Raw genomic sequence first — 18,072 nt, 5'->3', positions numbered from 1 at the left:
TTCTGAACAACACAGGCGCTGCAAAATCGTATTTATCCACCGACACCGAGCAAGCGACTTTCAATTAAAATATCTCCCCTGTATGGGAACATACATAATGGATGTAAGAGTACACGTTGTAGAAACATGGGACTGGGCATAAAGCGTGCTCGGATAGCCTAATGATAATGCGATCGCTTGCGATAAGCGGAAAATCCAGTTTCGAGTCCCAATCAAGCACAAATTGTCACTGTCGTCATTCCATTATACATATTCAAAACTGCGAATACATTTCATGACTTTCATCTGCGGAGCTTACGTAACATTCTACGCGTAACTAGGAGGGACTATGTGACAACAGACATGGTCCTGAATCCTGCAAATCTACTGTGTATCGCCACCACTCTGAAGGAACGTCCCCTGCTGTACATAGGACACTTACATACTGTGGACAACTCACTCCCGTCTTCTCCGACAAACACTACTCAGTGAGATAGTACATGCCAAGAGAAGAGCTGCTTTGTGCTTTAAAGGTTGCTTGAGGAGCGATATGAACACATTTAATATTGACTGCGACAAATGGGAGGAGATTGCCGAATGCCACAGCAGATGGAGAAAACTCGTCGAGGGTGGCAGCAAGCTCCACGACGGCACCTGGCTCAACAGCTTCGCTGCGAAACGAGGATGTACACAATCGTCTCCGACGAACCCCTCTTTTGGTGTGGTATACACCTGTGGGCGCTAAGCGTGCTCTCGCATCAGAGTCTATAACACTACTAGGACTGCGTGGTGGCGCAATGTTTACGTAGCTTGCGTAATCAAATACCAAGTTTGGTATATTACTTATTATGTCCTAACAGAAAAAGTAATCCTGTCAAAGAAAAGCCACGTATAACACTACACTCTGCTACTATTACACCATAACCCCAAAGTAGGAGTCAGTTTACAAAACAAAATTATTTTGTTATAGTAATTATGGTATAACGCACTCAGAACAGTGTTACCCTCTGAGAGGAATTTTGTTGTTTGACCATGTTGTACCTAACGAAAGTGGCTTATCGGAAATGAAAGTCAGAATTGCGTAACTAATTAAACAGTGACTAACGAAGAAATTGCCTTCCTGCACTGTTAAACTGATAATGGTAAAACGGCCGCCAGCCTAACTAGGCAAAAGAATGATCAACATTCTCGTTGAAGAAAATAGTAATTAATAATTTTAACAGATAAACACAACCTATACTTGACCACAAGCGAGTGCAATTAACTCTGATACATACATATACATATGATAAAGTTGAAACCAACAATTAGAGCAGCAGAAGCAATTTGCAAAATTATAACATCTACTAAAAACACACTATTACTTTACACAAAGTGACTTGTCTTTATAACGTTATTATTAATATGCACTTCTAATACACGAGAGAGAGAAAGAGTAAACCTGAATATATAATTTCCTACTATTGCAGTTTTCCACTTTTACTGCAGTGAGACACAAAAATAACATATATACAAGACACTGACTCACCTTCTGCGATTTGCAATAATAAGCAGTAATGTAATCATTTACTAAGCAAGAAACATTATAAGCCTCAGTCTTAGGAACTTTTACTTGAAGTTGGCAACAACACGTTAATAAGCAGTTTTCACTAGGAAAATTATTTTTCAGTTCAAGAGGCTTTAATTAACAAAATCACTCTAGGCTCCAATGTACTTTCAGTAAGGACACTCGGTAATCAGTATAGTCCAAACGGTGAGGATCCTAAGAGGTTATGATGAGGAGAAAAGTCAAGGTAGATACACAAATTCAGATATAAATTACCTTATATTTCAGCACATTAGCACATCCTTTAAGCTGATCCTTCACCGTACATCATAATGTCACTATGAAGCAATGATTGCGCAATGTGGTGGCAACTGCATGCAGGTAGGTGGAATTGCAGGCCGATTTCTTGATGGCGATGATAGAGACAAATTCCAGAATATTTCCAACTATTCGAGCCCTTGGAGAGAAACATGAAAATCCTCTCTTGGAAATCAGCACAATATGCGTCTTTCCCATGGAATAGCACGGACTCGTAACTCGTGTCCGTCTGGTGGCTCGTCTCCGACGGCTTCCGTCTCCGTCTCCGTGTGCTTTCCGACTGACTTCCTCGTCTACTTCCGTGTCCGTCTCCGACCGGTGGCTACCAGTCCCACCTTTTTCCGCAAGGCCAAACACAATTTGCGCATTCTGATGCAATACCGTTCCCGTGGGGAACCACTACACCTTATGGTGCAATAATTGCTAAGATTCCTAAGTGAGGATCAGCAGTTTACATAACAACAAACAAACGCATTGGATAACACAGAACTTTTGCACATATTAACAAATAAAGAAATATACAGTTATGTGTTACCCATTCAATCACACACATTTACAGAAGTAACATAAAATAAATAAAAGCAAGATAAATCAGTAGATCATTAGAGCTATGGTGTTACAAGTCCTAAGCCACCTCGAGGCTACTCGAATCTTCCGCTAGGGAGTATAGGCCATTGATGTGACACTTCAGTCTCTCTAAGGAACTTGCAAACTGAGCGAAATATGCTGTGTTTGTCAGGTGGTGAATGGAATGTTACAGCACGGCTAGTGTAGCAACCGAAGCGACATTTGTACTGCACCGATGTAAATAAGAAACTGCGATATGGCATCGGAAATTCGGGAAGGTCCGGTGGTGACATCTCGGGGTGCGAGTGCGACCGGGGAAAGCAACGGAGAGGCGGCTGAAGCGGGAGCGCGTTTGAAAGGTCCCGCGTGGCTTTTGTTAGCGCGTCTGCGCACCGCACTGGCACTAATGAAGCGTAGCGGCCCGCTGGGGAGGGGGCCGGGGCCAGCCAATGGCGGCAGGCGGCGCGGCGCAGGGGTGGGGGAAGCCGGCGACGGCGGCCGCGGCCGCGGCGCGCGCTCACAGTGAGCTGGGCCTGGCCCGTCGGGGACTAACATGAGACACTGAGCGATCATGCTCGTGGCCGTCATCGTGCTCCTGCTGCGCCAAGTCTCCGCCAACTGGATGTAAGTACGGAAGCTCGTGCAGCCTCCTTTCCGTTCGCCGTTGCCTCTTGCTCACCTTTTTAGGCCGCAGCAGTTTTTTTCCGTCTCTGTGGCGAAATTTACCTTTCGTCCGGCGACTGGAAACGTCAAAAGTAGCGGAAACGCGACGCACTGGAAGGGTCCAGCGTCTGCACGGAGGAGCCTTCGGCGCGGCACGCTCAAACGTAGGCGCTGCACCTCGTGGGCTCTCCGCGTTTTCACTATATCAGCGAAAGTAGCAGCGGCTGCTTTTCGAAACTCTGCATGCTAAGCTGACAAGATAAACGACAAATGTTCGTACATGTTTCGTAAGGAGCTTATCTAAATATTATCACAAACTTATACTGTAATGTTCACTATTGAAACATAATACCTGTGCAGCGATACACATATTTTATACCAATGGTTAAACTGGCTTATTAAATGAGACCAGCAGTCTCTATTAAGGCACTGTTACTGAACACTTAATTTATTGCTCCTGTTTTGTACATTCGCTCCAAAGAAGAGTGCATGAGACATTTAAAGGTCATGTACTTTATCGTTTATGCACCAGTAATTCTGCTCTAATTAAGAGATCGTTTCTGTTATTTCGACATGTTTTACGACTTTGTCAAACTAAAATGCTCTGAACCGATGCTATGACCTGGAGATGACAATTTTGAATATGCCTACTTCTTACGTTTTTCTTCTACAAATCGGTGATATAAGTCGTGTTTCCTACTACGTATTAATACCTTTACTTTCCAAGATTCAAACTGTGCTGCAGTCGATTTGCAATAACGCACGCAAATTTAGTATCATTTGTCAAATAATCAACACCAAAGATTTTTCTTTGTCAAACTCCATACTGTAAATTTGCTCTAAAATGCTTAATACTAAGGTAAAGGTAATTTAGTTACGTGGATGATCTGTTTGTCATTTTACCCTTAAAATATACGACGAAATAATACTATTTCGTCCGAACAAAAAACCTTTTATTGGTCTGACTAAATAAAAACAAGTAATAAAACTAAGAGGGAAAAACACACGATTAAACGAGAATCTGGCAAATAGAACTGTAACTAAATAGTTGAACATCACATCACAATTCGTGGCTCGGAGCAGCTGTCGCATTCCACGGATTCGCAACCTGGCGTACGCTAAGAAGCATTTTATTACCCCGTTCGTAGCGACGGGGTCTGGTTTTCTCCTCATACTAAGATTATTAATGCGAAAGCTCTGAGGCGGCCGTGAAGAAGACACGATACGAAGAACCTGCTTAAGATACCAAAAGTCGTAACTTGCCACACAATATTTCGGGTAACTGTGGATGACACAGGAGACCGTAACAGCATTTGTATGCGTCTCGGGAGTCGTCCACACACTGCCTCTCTTCCTTTTTTTGAAGATCGCCACCACATGTCGGTATCCTCTCCAATTTATTTTATAAAATGCTGTAGGTTGATTTTTGATACTGTGAGACTTCGACACGCATTACGCTCCGTTTTCGACGTAGGAAGGCGGGTACTTTAACATACACTTCAGAAACTGATGTTACATGCCTTATACAAATAATCTCATGGCTTCGCTATAACTCCCCGACGTCCACTTAACGTCATGTCACTTACGGCAGAACACAAATTCTAGGTTGCCGTGTTTGTTGTTATGACATCTCGTTCATCCCATTTGGTTCTTACACAGGAACACCAACTGGTGCGGTGGTTTTCGATAACTTCCCGGGAAATTTCGTTTTAATTCAGTTTCATTGTGATTGCTCACTGTCAGTTGCTCAGACATCTACTGCGAATTCTAACTATTTACCTGCTTTATTTCTCAGTGTTATACACTGCCACGAAACATAGATATTGTCTATCGCGTAAAAATGGAGATAACGAAATAAAATAGAAAAATTATTAACTGATATTTCTAAACCTCGCCCAAAACTCCTTATTACGCTTAAAAAATTTGAGAGAAATTTCCGCATTCGTACGTAACAGTAACGTATAATAATATTGTTTTACTGTTGTAAAATACAGAACAACTGGTGAAAGAGTACCGTAGCTTAATGCCATAAACTTCTGTCTGAGAGGAAAACGTGCAGGCATCGACAACGTGCAGTGTTTCTCGGAGATAAAATTCCAGTTTTTAGAATTTCTGCTCCTCAATGCCCGATCACAGATCCGTGCGGAAGTGTACACGAACCTTCCATTATCCGTGTGGGCACTCGTGTGGAACTTGCCCGCAGCATTCAGGCCCCGAAAAATCCTTACCATTCTGTTGCTCGGAGGGTTAAAACACCGAAATGCGCTTAGTCTATTTCAATTATAAGTTCATTGACAAGTAAAAATGAAGTTTTCTGGGCCTCCCTTGCAGAAGCATGTGATGGTTCATGAACCTGTTGCTAAAAGCGCCCCACTAGGTAACTGACACTCAGCACTTCACAAATAAAAATAAATAGGTCCTATATATATATATATATATATATATATATATATATATATATATATATATATATATGAAGGAGTCGAATGTGTCTGAAGTCGTGTTATTGTCAGAAATAATTATACAGATTTGGTTCTCATCATCGTGTACTTACTTAAATCAAGTGAATGACGTATAAATTGTTCCTTTGAAGAATATAAGCTGTCCAGAGAAAAAAATTTTAAGAACTTCACATAATCTTTCCACTGGGATTGTTGAATCTTATGTAAATTAAATGGAATCTTAATTCATAATACAACGTATAAGGATTTCTTTGGCACGTAATAAAGATTACAGGGAAATGGTTTAACTCAAGAAAACATATCCAGACAAGTTTTAAATGATACGTACAAATCGCTTAATTTTGGCACGTACATTGTAATAACGTTACCTATTTTTGTACCAGATTTAATATTTTCAGTCAGTTACTTCTGATTTAAATCGATAATTCGTCACTGACTTTTGTACCATGAAGTTCTCTCCGTAATATCACGACATGTAGAGAATTTGGTTCCCCGAAACGTTCTCGTAAGTTCTGCACTTACGCTTTTACGTTTGGGTGCTATACACAAATCCGTTTTGGATACCTACGACTATTTTGTTTATATTTTTCATGTTCCCTTCCTCATTAAATTGATAGTAGAGTAAAAATTAGACACCGAAAGTCGAATGCATAGTAGCTTACTACTGAATCATTGTCTTATTTTCTTAGATGATGGCATAAATTAACAAACCAATATTATACCAAACTAACGTTGAATTTTCGCTGTACTGAATACATCGGTCTAGTTGTATAGAGGGAGAAACCCGTAAACAGTGATTTTACCGTGTTTCATACAACCTGTCCGTCATTGACAAATGAGCCAATGATTAGAACTTCAACTTATACATACATACATACTCCACAACCCACTGCATAGTGTATGGTTACGTTTAGGAAGGAGAATACTCAAACAAAGAAAACAAATTTTCAGGCACTATACAGCCTCCTCGTCTCGGGAATATGTCGGTTTAATATTTTTATGTTTACCCGACCTTTCTGTAATACAATTCTGATTAGAGGTTTGTGAAATGGGTTGAACAATAAAGCACAATTGGGCAAATCATTATTGAGTTGCACCAACTTCATTGAGCGATGGATGGCGTAGCACGCTTGCATTTTTTTACTAGAAATGTCTTGATATAGTGTCGAAACTTTCGTCACAATTCACAAGACAAAAGTATGTAGTCTGTTAACACAAAATGCTCTGTATCAGTTGTTTCACATGTTCATACACGCTGAGTCATAATATTCTTTCTTCAAAATTCGGCTAAGATTCAGTGTTTAATTCGCTTTTCCTACAGTCACTGTAATTGCAAATATGAATGCTCTTTTAACTTGAAACTTGAGTGGAAGAGTATTTCTTATATCAAATTCTGGTGTTTGTCTGCCAGAAGTTGAACTACCGAACTTCTAATAGCATTTGAATATTTCATATTTCACGACAGACATGCAGATACATATAATTGCCTACAAAAATAGGAAACAAACGAGTGAGTTATGTGTGAGATTGTAAATACAACGAATCAAAAATGAGTGGAGATGAGTTAAATGGACCAAAACTGATGTTGGTTAAAAAGCATTCTATCAAAACCAAAATTACTTTTCTTTCATTTTCCTTTAGTGTTTACCTAATGAACTGTTAGGTATATTACTTTTCCGCGTCCCATGGTTCTGATCGATTTGCCCAGGTTTCTTGCGTGACTTGAAAATAATGATGTACGTAACTTCTTTTCGTTGACGTGTAGTTCTGCGAGCTATGAGTCTATACTTATGATTCTTTTCTTCAGCGATGCATAAATAAATAGCAAAGACTGTGTTTAGTATTCTTATTTCACTTTCCAGACTGGTAAAGTGCTGACATCTGATAATGACAGTAGGGAAAACAAACGTTCATTCGTAGGTACATCATAATCAGCTGCGACTAGCTACCCTTATCCCCATCGTTGTCGAGTAACATTGGTTTCTACAACAGTATTTTCAGTGGCTTTATAAACAGTGTCTTTTGAGTACATTTGCAACTGTTTCTCTTCTTTGCGCCTTATTGTGAAAAGTTTATGCAGATCAATGATGGAATGCTTCTTAAATTCCGAAATAAAAATATGATAATTTCTTCCTTTTTAGTAATGAAACTGGCACTCATTTACGAAGGCTAGCCATAGCTTGTTACTGAAATTGTCTGATTGTGGCAGGCTGGTAATGTATCATTACCAAGGTTGCTTGTCAATGTCCTACAGTTTAGGTTTAACACTTTGGCGTAAGTTAGCTAAGTTACTAAGTTATCTAAGATAGGTGATAAGACCTTTTATAAAGTAAGAATTTACGAGCTGGACCATGAAGACGAGTATCTTCTGATATATAGTTTACCTTATGAACTACTGATGCATGAGAACGAAAATCTATCATAAGAAATTTAGCAGGAGGAAATGTCAGTTCATTCTTACCCATTCGTCTGCATTTTCCGTAGGGCCGTTTGTGGCAACATACGTAAGGACCTCGACACTGAAAGTTAGAAACGTTAGGTTTCATGCAAAGAGTATCGACAGTCTTCTCGCGAAGCAGCTTCGAATAGAATGGAAATTGGGAAGAAATGGGACACATACGTTGTACCACACAGCGTACAGTGGCTCATGGAGTAAGATGTAGATAAAGCGGACATCAACCAGATAATTGGTTTACCCATCATAGTACTGTTTTATGCATGATCTTTTAACCTTCTGGACTGGTTAGCAAAGGCAGTTATGGGGGAGAGGGGTTCCCTATAGCTTATCATAGAATCTGAGCGACGGTGCCATCTAATGGTTGCTAGTGACGCAAATACATACCACGGAAGAACAGACCAGGCATCGAGCACCGAATTTTTGATTGGCAGGATAGCCAAATATTTTCATAAAATGGGCTGCATTTCTCCGTGTTTCAGATGACCGTAAGTTTACTTCGATGAAATAAGGATATTTTGATACACTGCGATGAAACGCTGAATATATAAGCCAGAGCTCTCTGCAGAATATTGCTAACGTAGTGGAAAAACAGTAGTAAACTTATTATTACCATGAGAATAAGAAACCTTAAGCAAAAAACGTGTTGTAGATAATTGACTTAAGTCATTAGTAACGTCCTGAAGAGAATGACAGTGGTTACAGTTTGAGTCAAGAAACTATCGTAGTTGTCACGCGGGCACCCGACGTCTTCAGATATCACCTGCGACTCCATATCGATGTTCTTGTTTCTTCAAAACCTTATTGGTTATAAGATAAGGAAGTAGTATCAAAACCAGCAAAATAAAACAGCGAATGTAAAGCACACACTCATAGTTGTCTGAAAGTAAGTGCTAATGAACCCGCAATTAATTCTGCTCCCGTGAGAAAATAGGTTTTGATTGTTTGAAGAGCACAAAACCTCACTTTTCCATAAACGAGCGTGTAGATAAGACTAATGAGTCTAAGGATATGTTAACGAGTGGAGCAAATATGTTTACATTTAACGCAAAAGTATGACTATACTACACTTTTTTATAACTAGCGTTCCAATTTCATGTGTGTAGTGTTTTGACATTATTATGAAATGCTGAAATAAATTTTTTTGAGTAGAAGTCACATCCATGTGTGCAGGTTAGGAGAAAAAACTTTATTTACAGTTATAAAAGAAAGACTTCAAACCTTCGTACGAGTTGTAAACAAACTCATATAGTTTGCTATGGAAGCACCACAAGGCAGCTTGCCGTTGTCCCGAATTCACGAAAGATTTTCATTTCAAAAATTAGATTAAACGCTAAAAAACATGGAATCGATTGGGAATCTATTAGAGTAATTGCTATCAAAACAGTAGAATTCCTAGTGGCATTCAGGTGTTAACTGCAGACTGAATTTTTCAAGTGCAGTTAAGTAATTTGCTTAAAAGACATTCAATGCCTCTGTAACGTACCTTTCTATTACTTTGCAACTACTCACGTCTGGAAAAAAATTATTCTTTTTCATCAAGTGTGAGAAAATTCTCCTTAACCTTCACGTAAAAAGAGGTTTCGTGAGCAGTACTTTTACTGGAAAGGCTCCAGCTTTCTCTCACCCGAAATCACTTTTGATGTTTTTTCTACCAGCCCTTTTTTGGGTTTGGTCTGAAGGTAAAAGGTGTTATACATTTTCTTTCGCGTCATCTGTGACAAAACGCTAAACGATATAGATATTTGTACTATTCTCAGCAATTAAATATTTAATGAAGATGGTAGGATTATTCTGCATGATATAGTGAATCAGACTGGAAATATTTAAGTTTGTTATTGGTGCTAAGAAAGATAAGATAAAAAAACTAAAATAATCGTTACTGCCACCAGCAGAAGTTGTTCAGTGTTACACGGAACAAGAAACTGGCATGTTATTTGGTCTCCATGGCATGTCATATGCTTTACTGTACACACATCATCTGAATCTGATAACCGTTTACAAAATCAGTCACACAGCTGCTTAGCCAGTTATTTATTGTAAACTATGACTTCTTTTCAGAAATGCAGCAAGTAGGACGCAGATATGACTTCAGTCAAGATAAATCGCAGAGAAATCTGTATCCGTACAAAAGACGATTCGTATAGAGAACGTAAGACTTCACGCGTTACTCTGTCAGATCCGTCAATGTTTAATAGAACTTTGCTCTAGTTTAGCAGTGTTGGTTTAACGAAACAGTAATCGGAGATTTTGTGCCGCTAGTCCTGTACGAGTACGATCTATTGCACCTCAGCCAAGATCACGTTGAATGACAAGGCTACTTGCGTCGTGTACCGTGTTAGTGTGTCTATTGCATCCAGCAGCACACGGTAGTTAGGCCTGATGTCGAATTGTGTAACAATTTTACGACTAAGAACGACCACCAGTTACTTTAATTCTAATTTATTTAGCTAAATCGCTCAATGTGGAAGGGCTGGAACCGTATCCCTTCCACATTCGTTGCCAAATATTAAAACTATACCATATTCTTTTATATGACCTGAAGTGTACTTTAGATACCGCATGAAGTATCGCTCTGTTTTCTCAACGCAATATATGTACACTCCTGAGTAAGGTGCGACACGTTTAAATGTAAACGTGTACATATACCTAATTACATACATATTTTATCTGAAACTGAAAATATCAGAGAACTATACGCGCAAATAACTAGGGAGAAAAGTTAGATGTACGTGCGCAAATAAATAGCGAGAAAAAGTGACTTGCTCAGGCTTCTAATCATTATCTGTCCTTAAATTTCCTATCCTAATATCTGAGTAGGACTCAATCAGGAATTGTGCAAACGCCTGTAAACTGATTTTCCACGCAGTTTTGAAGACGTACAGCCTGTAGAGGAAGTGTAGTAGTCGAGACGTATGAAGACTGTACTGGCTGAATATTCCGCTACAAAAAACGTTAGGAAAATGTAAGAGAACAAAAATTGTTTATTGGTGCATTTACAGATTTGAAATGAATAAAAATTTACATCTTTCAAATTGAAAATGAGTAATCTAACTATCAACACTGTTTTTATTTACGTCTTTTCGTACTAGTGCGACAACGGTTTTAACATAGTATTGCAAGGCTTTTAAGAGGACTGGATTGTTCATAGTGGAAACCAAAATTTCGCCCTCTCGTGGTTGCCTCGTGGTTTGTCCCGTATCCATCGACTCACATGAAAATCTGATAGAAAACCAAGCGAGCGATACATCGTTTGGGTACAGTGAATTAATCTGTTTTATACATAGCTAGAACAATCAGAGGCCATGAGCAATAATTTGTACCTATTCCAGTCACTAAATGAGCATATATTCCATGAAAACTATATATGTAGTCGCTCTGACACAGCTTTTTTTCCGTATATGTTAAGGAACTATCACTTTTGGTAACACGGCACAGAGCTTTTAGAACATAATGTAGCTTAAAACGTTTCTTAACAGTGATGTCTGGATTTTCGTCGAATCGTCAATCAGCGTTGTGTGGAAGCTGTTGATACCGTCAGAACTGAGGTAGTTTCATTTGTACACTATGGATGGAATTAATCTCCGTAAATATGCTGAATTTCACATCAACAAAGAGGTATTATTCCATTCCTATTATACTGGATGCTTGTATGATGTTTGTAACATTTATTCTACCGCTGTGAATATTTCGTATGCCATGAAATATCCTGTATCTTCCCAGGCACTCGTGAGCTTTGCAAAAACAGGTAGTTCAGAATTGAGTACCAGTCCGTTGCACAATTTTAGCTTGCTTGAAAATATGAAGCTTCACTAAGGTTTGCGAAAACTGCAATACCGAGAATTACGAATAAAATGTACCGTATAGCATGGGTGAAGTACAAAATAGTACCAAAGGATTGGGATTAAAGAGCTGTAAATGATCGCACTTTTTTATTTTATTGGCATTTGTCTTCTAGGTCTCAATTTGAGGTCATCGCATTTGGATTAAATGTCACAAGTTATTCCTTGCCCGATTCTTCGGCGTAATCAGTAAGACTTCGTTTACCGCAGTAATTTGTAACATACATGCAACCATCACTGCAGAACTATCTACCGTGGGACATAATCGAGAAGGGTATAAGTTTTCTGGTTTCTGTACAGTGGAAACTGACTCGCTGGAATCTATTTCCAGCAGTCAGAAACACAGGAGACAGCGTCGAACCATCGACACAGCAGGTCACCATCCGTTGCAAGGCAATGTGATGGTCATGACGCTCCTCGCTTCTAGCTACTGGTTCCACACACGCATCGCTGCAGTATAAGTATGCCGTGTATGTACAAATATTTCATGGTATTACAGCAGGAAGCTGATCACTCTACCCTGAACTCATGAGCATGCCGGCGCATCGTTTGACATCTGTCATGCACGTCGGCACTTGATTTCATGTGTCCGCTTAATGTGACAGCTCTCTGGCTAAGATTGGCGTAAACCGACGTATTAGGTCACACAACACAATACGTTACTGTACTTGCATGTACGCCGTATCTCTGTAATCTTAACCTCCTACAATCTATTACTTCACTATTCTGCACATAATTCGAACATAGAATCGTTCTAGCCATTATTCCTGTACATTGCAGTTTTCCGAACGTTGGTGTAATCACCCGTCTGGAGAATCTACAACACAAAAATCATTTATTGGTCACCCTTTATGTCGAGGAGTCGGTCACGGTGAGGTTTTCGCACTATTGCCCACAATAATGAAGCCATATTTAGATCGCATGGATAGAAGAAACGAGCACATATCCCATAAAGTCAATTATTAAACAAATTTATTTCTTGCTATTACAGCCATGAAAAGTAACAGCTGCTTCGTTTCTAATACATACCACCAGTGGATGACAACATCAACGGGTTTTCATGTATTCTCTCCAGTAATACCATGACCGCTACTTTAGCTCAGCGTTTAGTTTTTATACTTTCTTTTTATCCTGAAGTTCCATGAGTAAGTGTTTGATTATATGTTTAGAGTTCAAGGGCAGGTCCTAGATTCCTAATGGCGCTTAACGTGACTTTCACGATTTTTAGTGACTTGTGTATGTTAAAATGCCACGGAAGGTTGTGTTTCGGATTATTCCTTCGAACTTCTTCTGTTTCTGCGTGGTTGGGCTATTTCAGATTTAGGAATAAGGCGAGGACGTATTACCTGTACTATAAATTCCCCAATAAAGCCTGCAGCGTTCGAACCAATCTGAGGATTTATGATTTCTTTACTTAATAGTTGTAAGATACTGCAGAAAATGACAAATGTTGTAAATACCTAAGCATTCGATTAACTGATTAACTGTAAACACACGCCGGCCGAAGTAGCCGTGTGGTTCAAGGCTCTGCAGTCTGGAACCGCGAGACCGCTACGGTCGCAGGTTCGAATCCTGCCTCGGGCATGGATGCGTGTGATGTCCTTAGGTTAGTTAGGTTTAAGTAGTTCTAAGTTCTAGGGGACTAATGACCTCAGAAGTTGAATCCCATAGTGGTCAGAGTCATTTGAACAATTTTTTTGTAAACACACGCAAACGCGCGTGTACGCACGCGCGCGCACACACACACACACACACACACACACACACACACACACCGTGCATCGTGCGCAACGACCATCTCATAGTCTCCCACTTTCAGTTACTGTTCCTTGAATTTTTTGGATCTCATCTTTGTAAGACTTTTCAGGCGACGATCAGTACCAAGTGTCGGTAGAACGACAGTTTTGCATACGATCTCATCCTTCAGTAAATTCTACTTACATTGTATTCTTTCGATAGCACTCACACTGAAATTTATTTTTTCACACCACTAGATTAATGCGGTCATTTCACCCTAAATCTGACGATTGCAGGTGATTCCAGTGCCTGACTACCATCCGTGTAGGCAAACGATACTGACCCTTTTCGTCTACTAAGTTGAGGGTCATTTTCCAGTCGTATCAATCGCTGATCACCAGTCAGGCTTCCTGCAATTTATATTAATTTTCTAACAACCTGTTTTCCCAATACACAACAGCGTTGTGAGGCTTTTTAGATGCATTAAACTCATTCATGTGATAGACATTAATGAGACAAAATGGCTGTTCATTCAAATGTGGAACATTGCACTACAGTCTGTGAACCATATGATTATTAATAGTGAATAACAGTTGCAACTTATCAAGCAATTCTGTGGCAAAGAAGTGTGTCAAAGGTAACTAAATCTTTTTTTCACTGCCCACCACGAGACTGAACGCCACCTTGTGGCAATGCAGGCACGTGATGCGGTAAGGAAAGTATACCAGCGGAGTAGAGACGAATGGGGAATCATTCTAGTGGCTATCCCAGCCGGGAAGCAGACGGGGAAATCCACTAACTTAAGTGACTTTGACGAAGGACGCATTTTTATGGGACAGCCCCTGAGAATGAGTACCTCTAAAACAGCGAATTTTGTCGGCTGTTCGCCTGTTACTGCTTGTGAGCCTCTACGGAAAGTGTATGAACGACGGACGTGCACACCTCACCACAGAACCTGGAAGCCGGAGGCTCTCCCGCTCTGCAAAGCAGGCTAGGTGGTGATGTGTAGCAGATATGACGACAGAATCCAATTCTGGTGCAGGCACAAGGGTTACAGAGTGCACCCTTCAGCGTTCATTGCTAAACATGGCTCTCCACAGCAGACGGTCGTTACATGTTCCCATACTGATCCAATGACATCGTTCATCACGATTTCAGTGTTCACGGAACCATCAAGATTGGACCGTGTATCGTGGAAACTTGCCTCCTGATCAGATGAATCACGTTTCTTTTTATACCTGTTCGACTGTTGTGTCCAGTTACACAGTCATCCTAGTCCAACGTCTGCGCACAAAACATGCACCGCTCTGTGGACGAAGGCTGGAGGGACCAGTATTATGGTACGGTAGACAGCCACCTGATATTCCGTGGGACCTGTGGTAGTAATCGAAGCCGTTATGACAGCTGTAGATTACACAAACACTACTGTGGACCACCACATACCTGTATGCTTGGTTCCACCGACGGCAAAATAACTATCCGTCTCACAAGACCAGAATCGTTCATCAGTTGTTTGAGAAACATAAGAGTGAAGTCACCTTGGGGTCTGGACACCGAATCGCCTGCTATGAATCCGATGTAAGGCGTCTTGGACACTGTCGAGTACGAGCTATTCGCCCATAATCCACCGCTCCGTAATTGGGGGGAATACCTTGGTCTGTGAATAGACATCTGGTGCTAAATACCTCGCAAACGTACCAAGGTCCAGTCGAATCCATGCCACGCAGGATCGCTGCTGTATTTCACCCCAAAGATGAACCAACACGTTATTAAACAACTGGTAATAACGTTTAGGCTTATCAGTGTACGTCCATACATTAAATGCTGCTGTACATCTTTATAAAAGAAGTGAAAGGGTCGTGTGTTTTGATACTGAACTCATAATACTTTTGTTTTATTGCTAATATTTGATTTATGCTCATAAAATCATGGTCCAGTTCGACTTACTGAGTTTGATTGAATCTGTAACACCTTCCTGAGTCTTTAAATCCTCTGATACGTCTCCAGCATTAGCCCCATGCCCATAAACCAAATGTCACCAATAACGCAAATACCGGCCGTGTAAGCCAGCATTCTATCGTAATACTTTTTCTACAACTGTTTCAGACCAAACATATGCAGTGTTGAAAATCCCTTAAGAATGACTGTTTGGGGGACTCCAAAATGATTTCAGTAGCTAAAATCACAAAGTAAATTATACATACCATGTTAATGATAGACATATCTCAGAGGTTATTTCAGATATAATTAACACTTTTTTTTGTATTCTGCGTGTTCGCCTACTTTTCCATCCTTATGGTATTTAATGTGTGTAAATGTCTTCTGCTTTTAAGAGAAGTGATGCGATACCGTACTCTGCATGTGTTCTTCCGTTGTTCAACACTCTGAAGCAAAACTTCAGCCTACATAATTGCTGCTGCTGAACTATATGGCATTAGCGATCGCAAGGTCTCAGCTCTGGGTTGCTGCTTGGAGATGCTATTCCTTAGAACCGTAAGGTCTGCAACTTTCACCACCCCTTTATGCTAGAAAGTTGTGTTTCAGAGGCAGTGGGAACTTCGGCTTAACCCCTGGATCCCAAGGATGACTTTTGATGCAATACAGTAGATGGCCATCAGGCTCCGGGGCACTCGTCGCTTGTCATTTGTATCAGACTTGCTCAGGTATCCAAGGCTCTGTCTAGATCGAGATGTATTTTTATAGCTGCTCGTGGAATAAATACCACGCGAGAGTGCACCATATAGTAAACCACGCAGTAAACCTCAGTCTGCCCTCTCACTCTTGTGAAGTCAAGACGAAGATTTCTTATGCACTGATATATTGACCACATTCCGTTAAAGCATGGCTTTGTGTTCTGACGCAAGGATCCATCTGATTGTAATGCTTGTTGCCTTCTCCTGCAAGACTCAAAGTCTTGCGCTCCTAAACCACACATCATTGTAAGGCTGTTCCTCGCACTGTTGTAAGTTTTGGCTGTTACGTTCTTCACTACAATCACTCTAATCCGACTAGGCTTTGGGTAGACTTGAGGGTGGTCCGTAGTTACAGGTATTTAACACCATGCTGCCTCAACTCTACGCCAGAGTTCATGCTGTTGCTGTGAGTAGTGGCGTGTCAGGATCTCGGCATCCCATGACTATATGTCTACACTGCTTGAGAGGTCTAGAGAAGTAGCTTGCCAAGGCTACAATCGAATATCCTTTGTATCAAGGTATGTCACGACAGCACGGGCAGCATTTGGTTTTTTACATGATGAAAGATAAATTCCGACATCAGCTCCAATCGGACATTGAAATAAATGCAATAGTAACAAGTTAAAATTTGTGCCGGACCAAGATAGGATCCCGGATTTACCGCTCTTCGCGAGCGGTAGCCTTAACTATTCAGGCTATCAGACCACACTTCCCCTCCAGTCCAAATTCCCATATGTCACACACTACATACGTAGTGTCCCGCGTCCATTATTATCATTGCTCGCAGCCCCACCAGATTCCAGCAAGAGGTCGAACAAAGAGTGGATCCGCATTCAAGGTACCATTATTTCCTTTCAGGGAGCATATATACTGAAGAGCCAAAGAAACTGCACCTGCCTAATATCGCTTAGGGCCCTCACGATCACGCAGAAGTGCCGCAAAACGACGTGGCATGGACTCGAATAGTGTCTGAAGTGGTGCTGGAGGCAATTGACACCATGAATCCTGCAGTGCTGTCCATAAATAAGTAAGAGTACAAAAGGCTGGAAATCTCTTCTGAACAGCACGTTGCAAGGCATCCTAGATATGCTCCATAATGTTCATGTCTGGGGAGTTTGGTGGTCCCACACCATTACAGAGCCTCCATCAGCTTGAACAGTCCACTGCTGGCATGCAGAGTCTATGTATGCATGACTTTGTCTCTATACCCGTACACGCCCATCCGCTCGATACAGTTTGAAACGAGACTCGTCTGACCAGGCAACATGTTTCCAGTCATCAACAGTCCAATGTCGGTGTTGTCTATCCCAGGCGAGGCGTAATTCTTTGTGTCGTGCAGTCATCAAGGGTACACGAGTGGGCCTTCGGCTGCGAAAGCCCATATCGATGATGTTTCGTTTAATGGTTCGTACGCTGATACTTGTTGATGGCCCATCATTGAAATCTGCAGCATACGTGGAAGGGTTGCACTTCTGTCACGTTGAAAGATTCTCTTCAGTCGTCGTTGGTCCCGTTCTTGCTGGATCCGTTTCCGGCCGCAGCGATGTCGGAGATTTGATTTTTATTGGATTCGTGATAGTCACGCTACACTCGTGAAATAGTCGTAAGGGAAAATCCCCACTTCATCGCACCCTCGGAGATGCAGTGTCCCATCGCTCGTGCGCCGACTATAACGCCATGTTCAGACTCACTTAAATCCTGATAACCTGCGATTGTAGCAGCAGTAACCGATCTGACAACGGGTCCAGACACTTGTGGTCTTATATTCGTTGCTGACCGAAGAACCGTATTCTGCCTGTTTATATACCTC

At 40.9% G+C, this 18,072-nt stretch overlaps 1 protein-coding gene across 2 annotated transcripts in view; it reads left to right on the top strand.

Annotated features, from left to right (window-relative positions):
- Positions 1-2,940: 2,940 nt before the first annotated feature.
- Positions 2,941-18,072, top strand: part of LOC126249708 (protein Wnt-16-like) — an 879,813-nt gene continuing 864,681 nt past the window's right edge. For both annotated transcript variants that reach the window (XM_049951388.1, XM_049951387.1), the window contains exon 1: positions 2,941-3,034. In XM_049951388.1, coding sequence (XP_049807345.1) covers positions 2,982-3,034 — 53 coding nt within the window. In that variant the 5' untranslated portion in view covers positions 2,941-2,981. The remainder of the gene's footprint in view (positions 3,035-18,072) is intronic.

This window comes from Schistocerca nitens, chromosome 3 (genome assembly GCF_023898315.1).
Source record: "Schistocerca nitens isolate TAMUIC-IGC-003100 chromosome 3, iqSchNite1.1, whole genome shotgun sequence".
Taxonomy (NCBI): Eukaryota; Metazoa; Arthropoda; class Insecta; order Orthoptera; family Acrididae; genus Schistocerca; species Schistocerca nitens.
The sequence above is the reverse complement of the archived record's forward strand: the minus strand, read 5'-3'. Positions and strand labels throughout refer to the sequence as shown.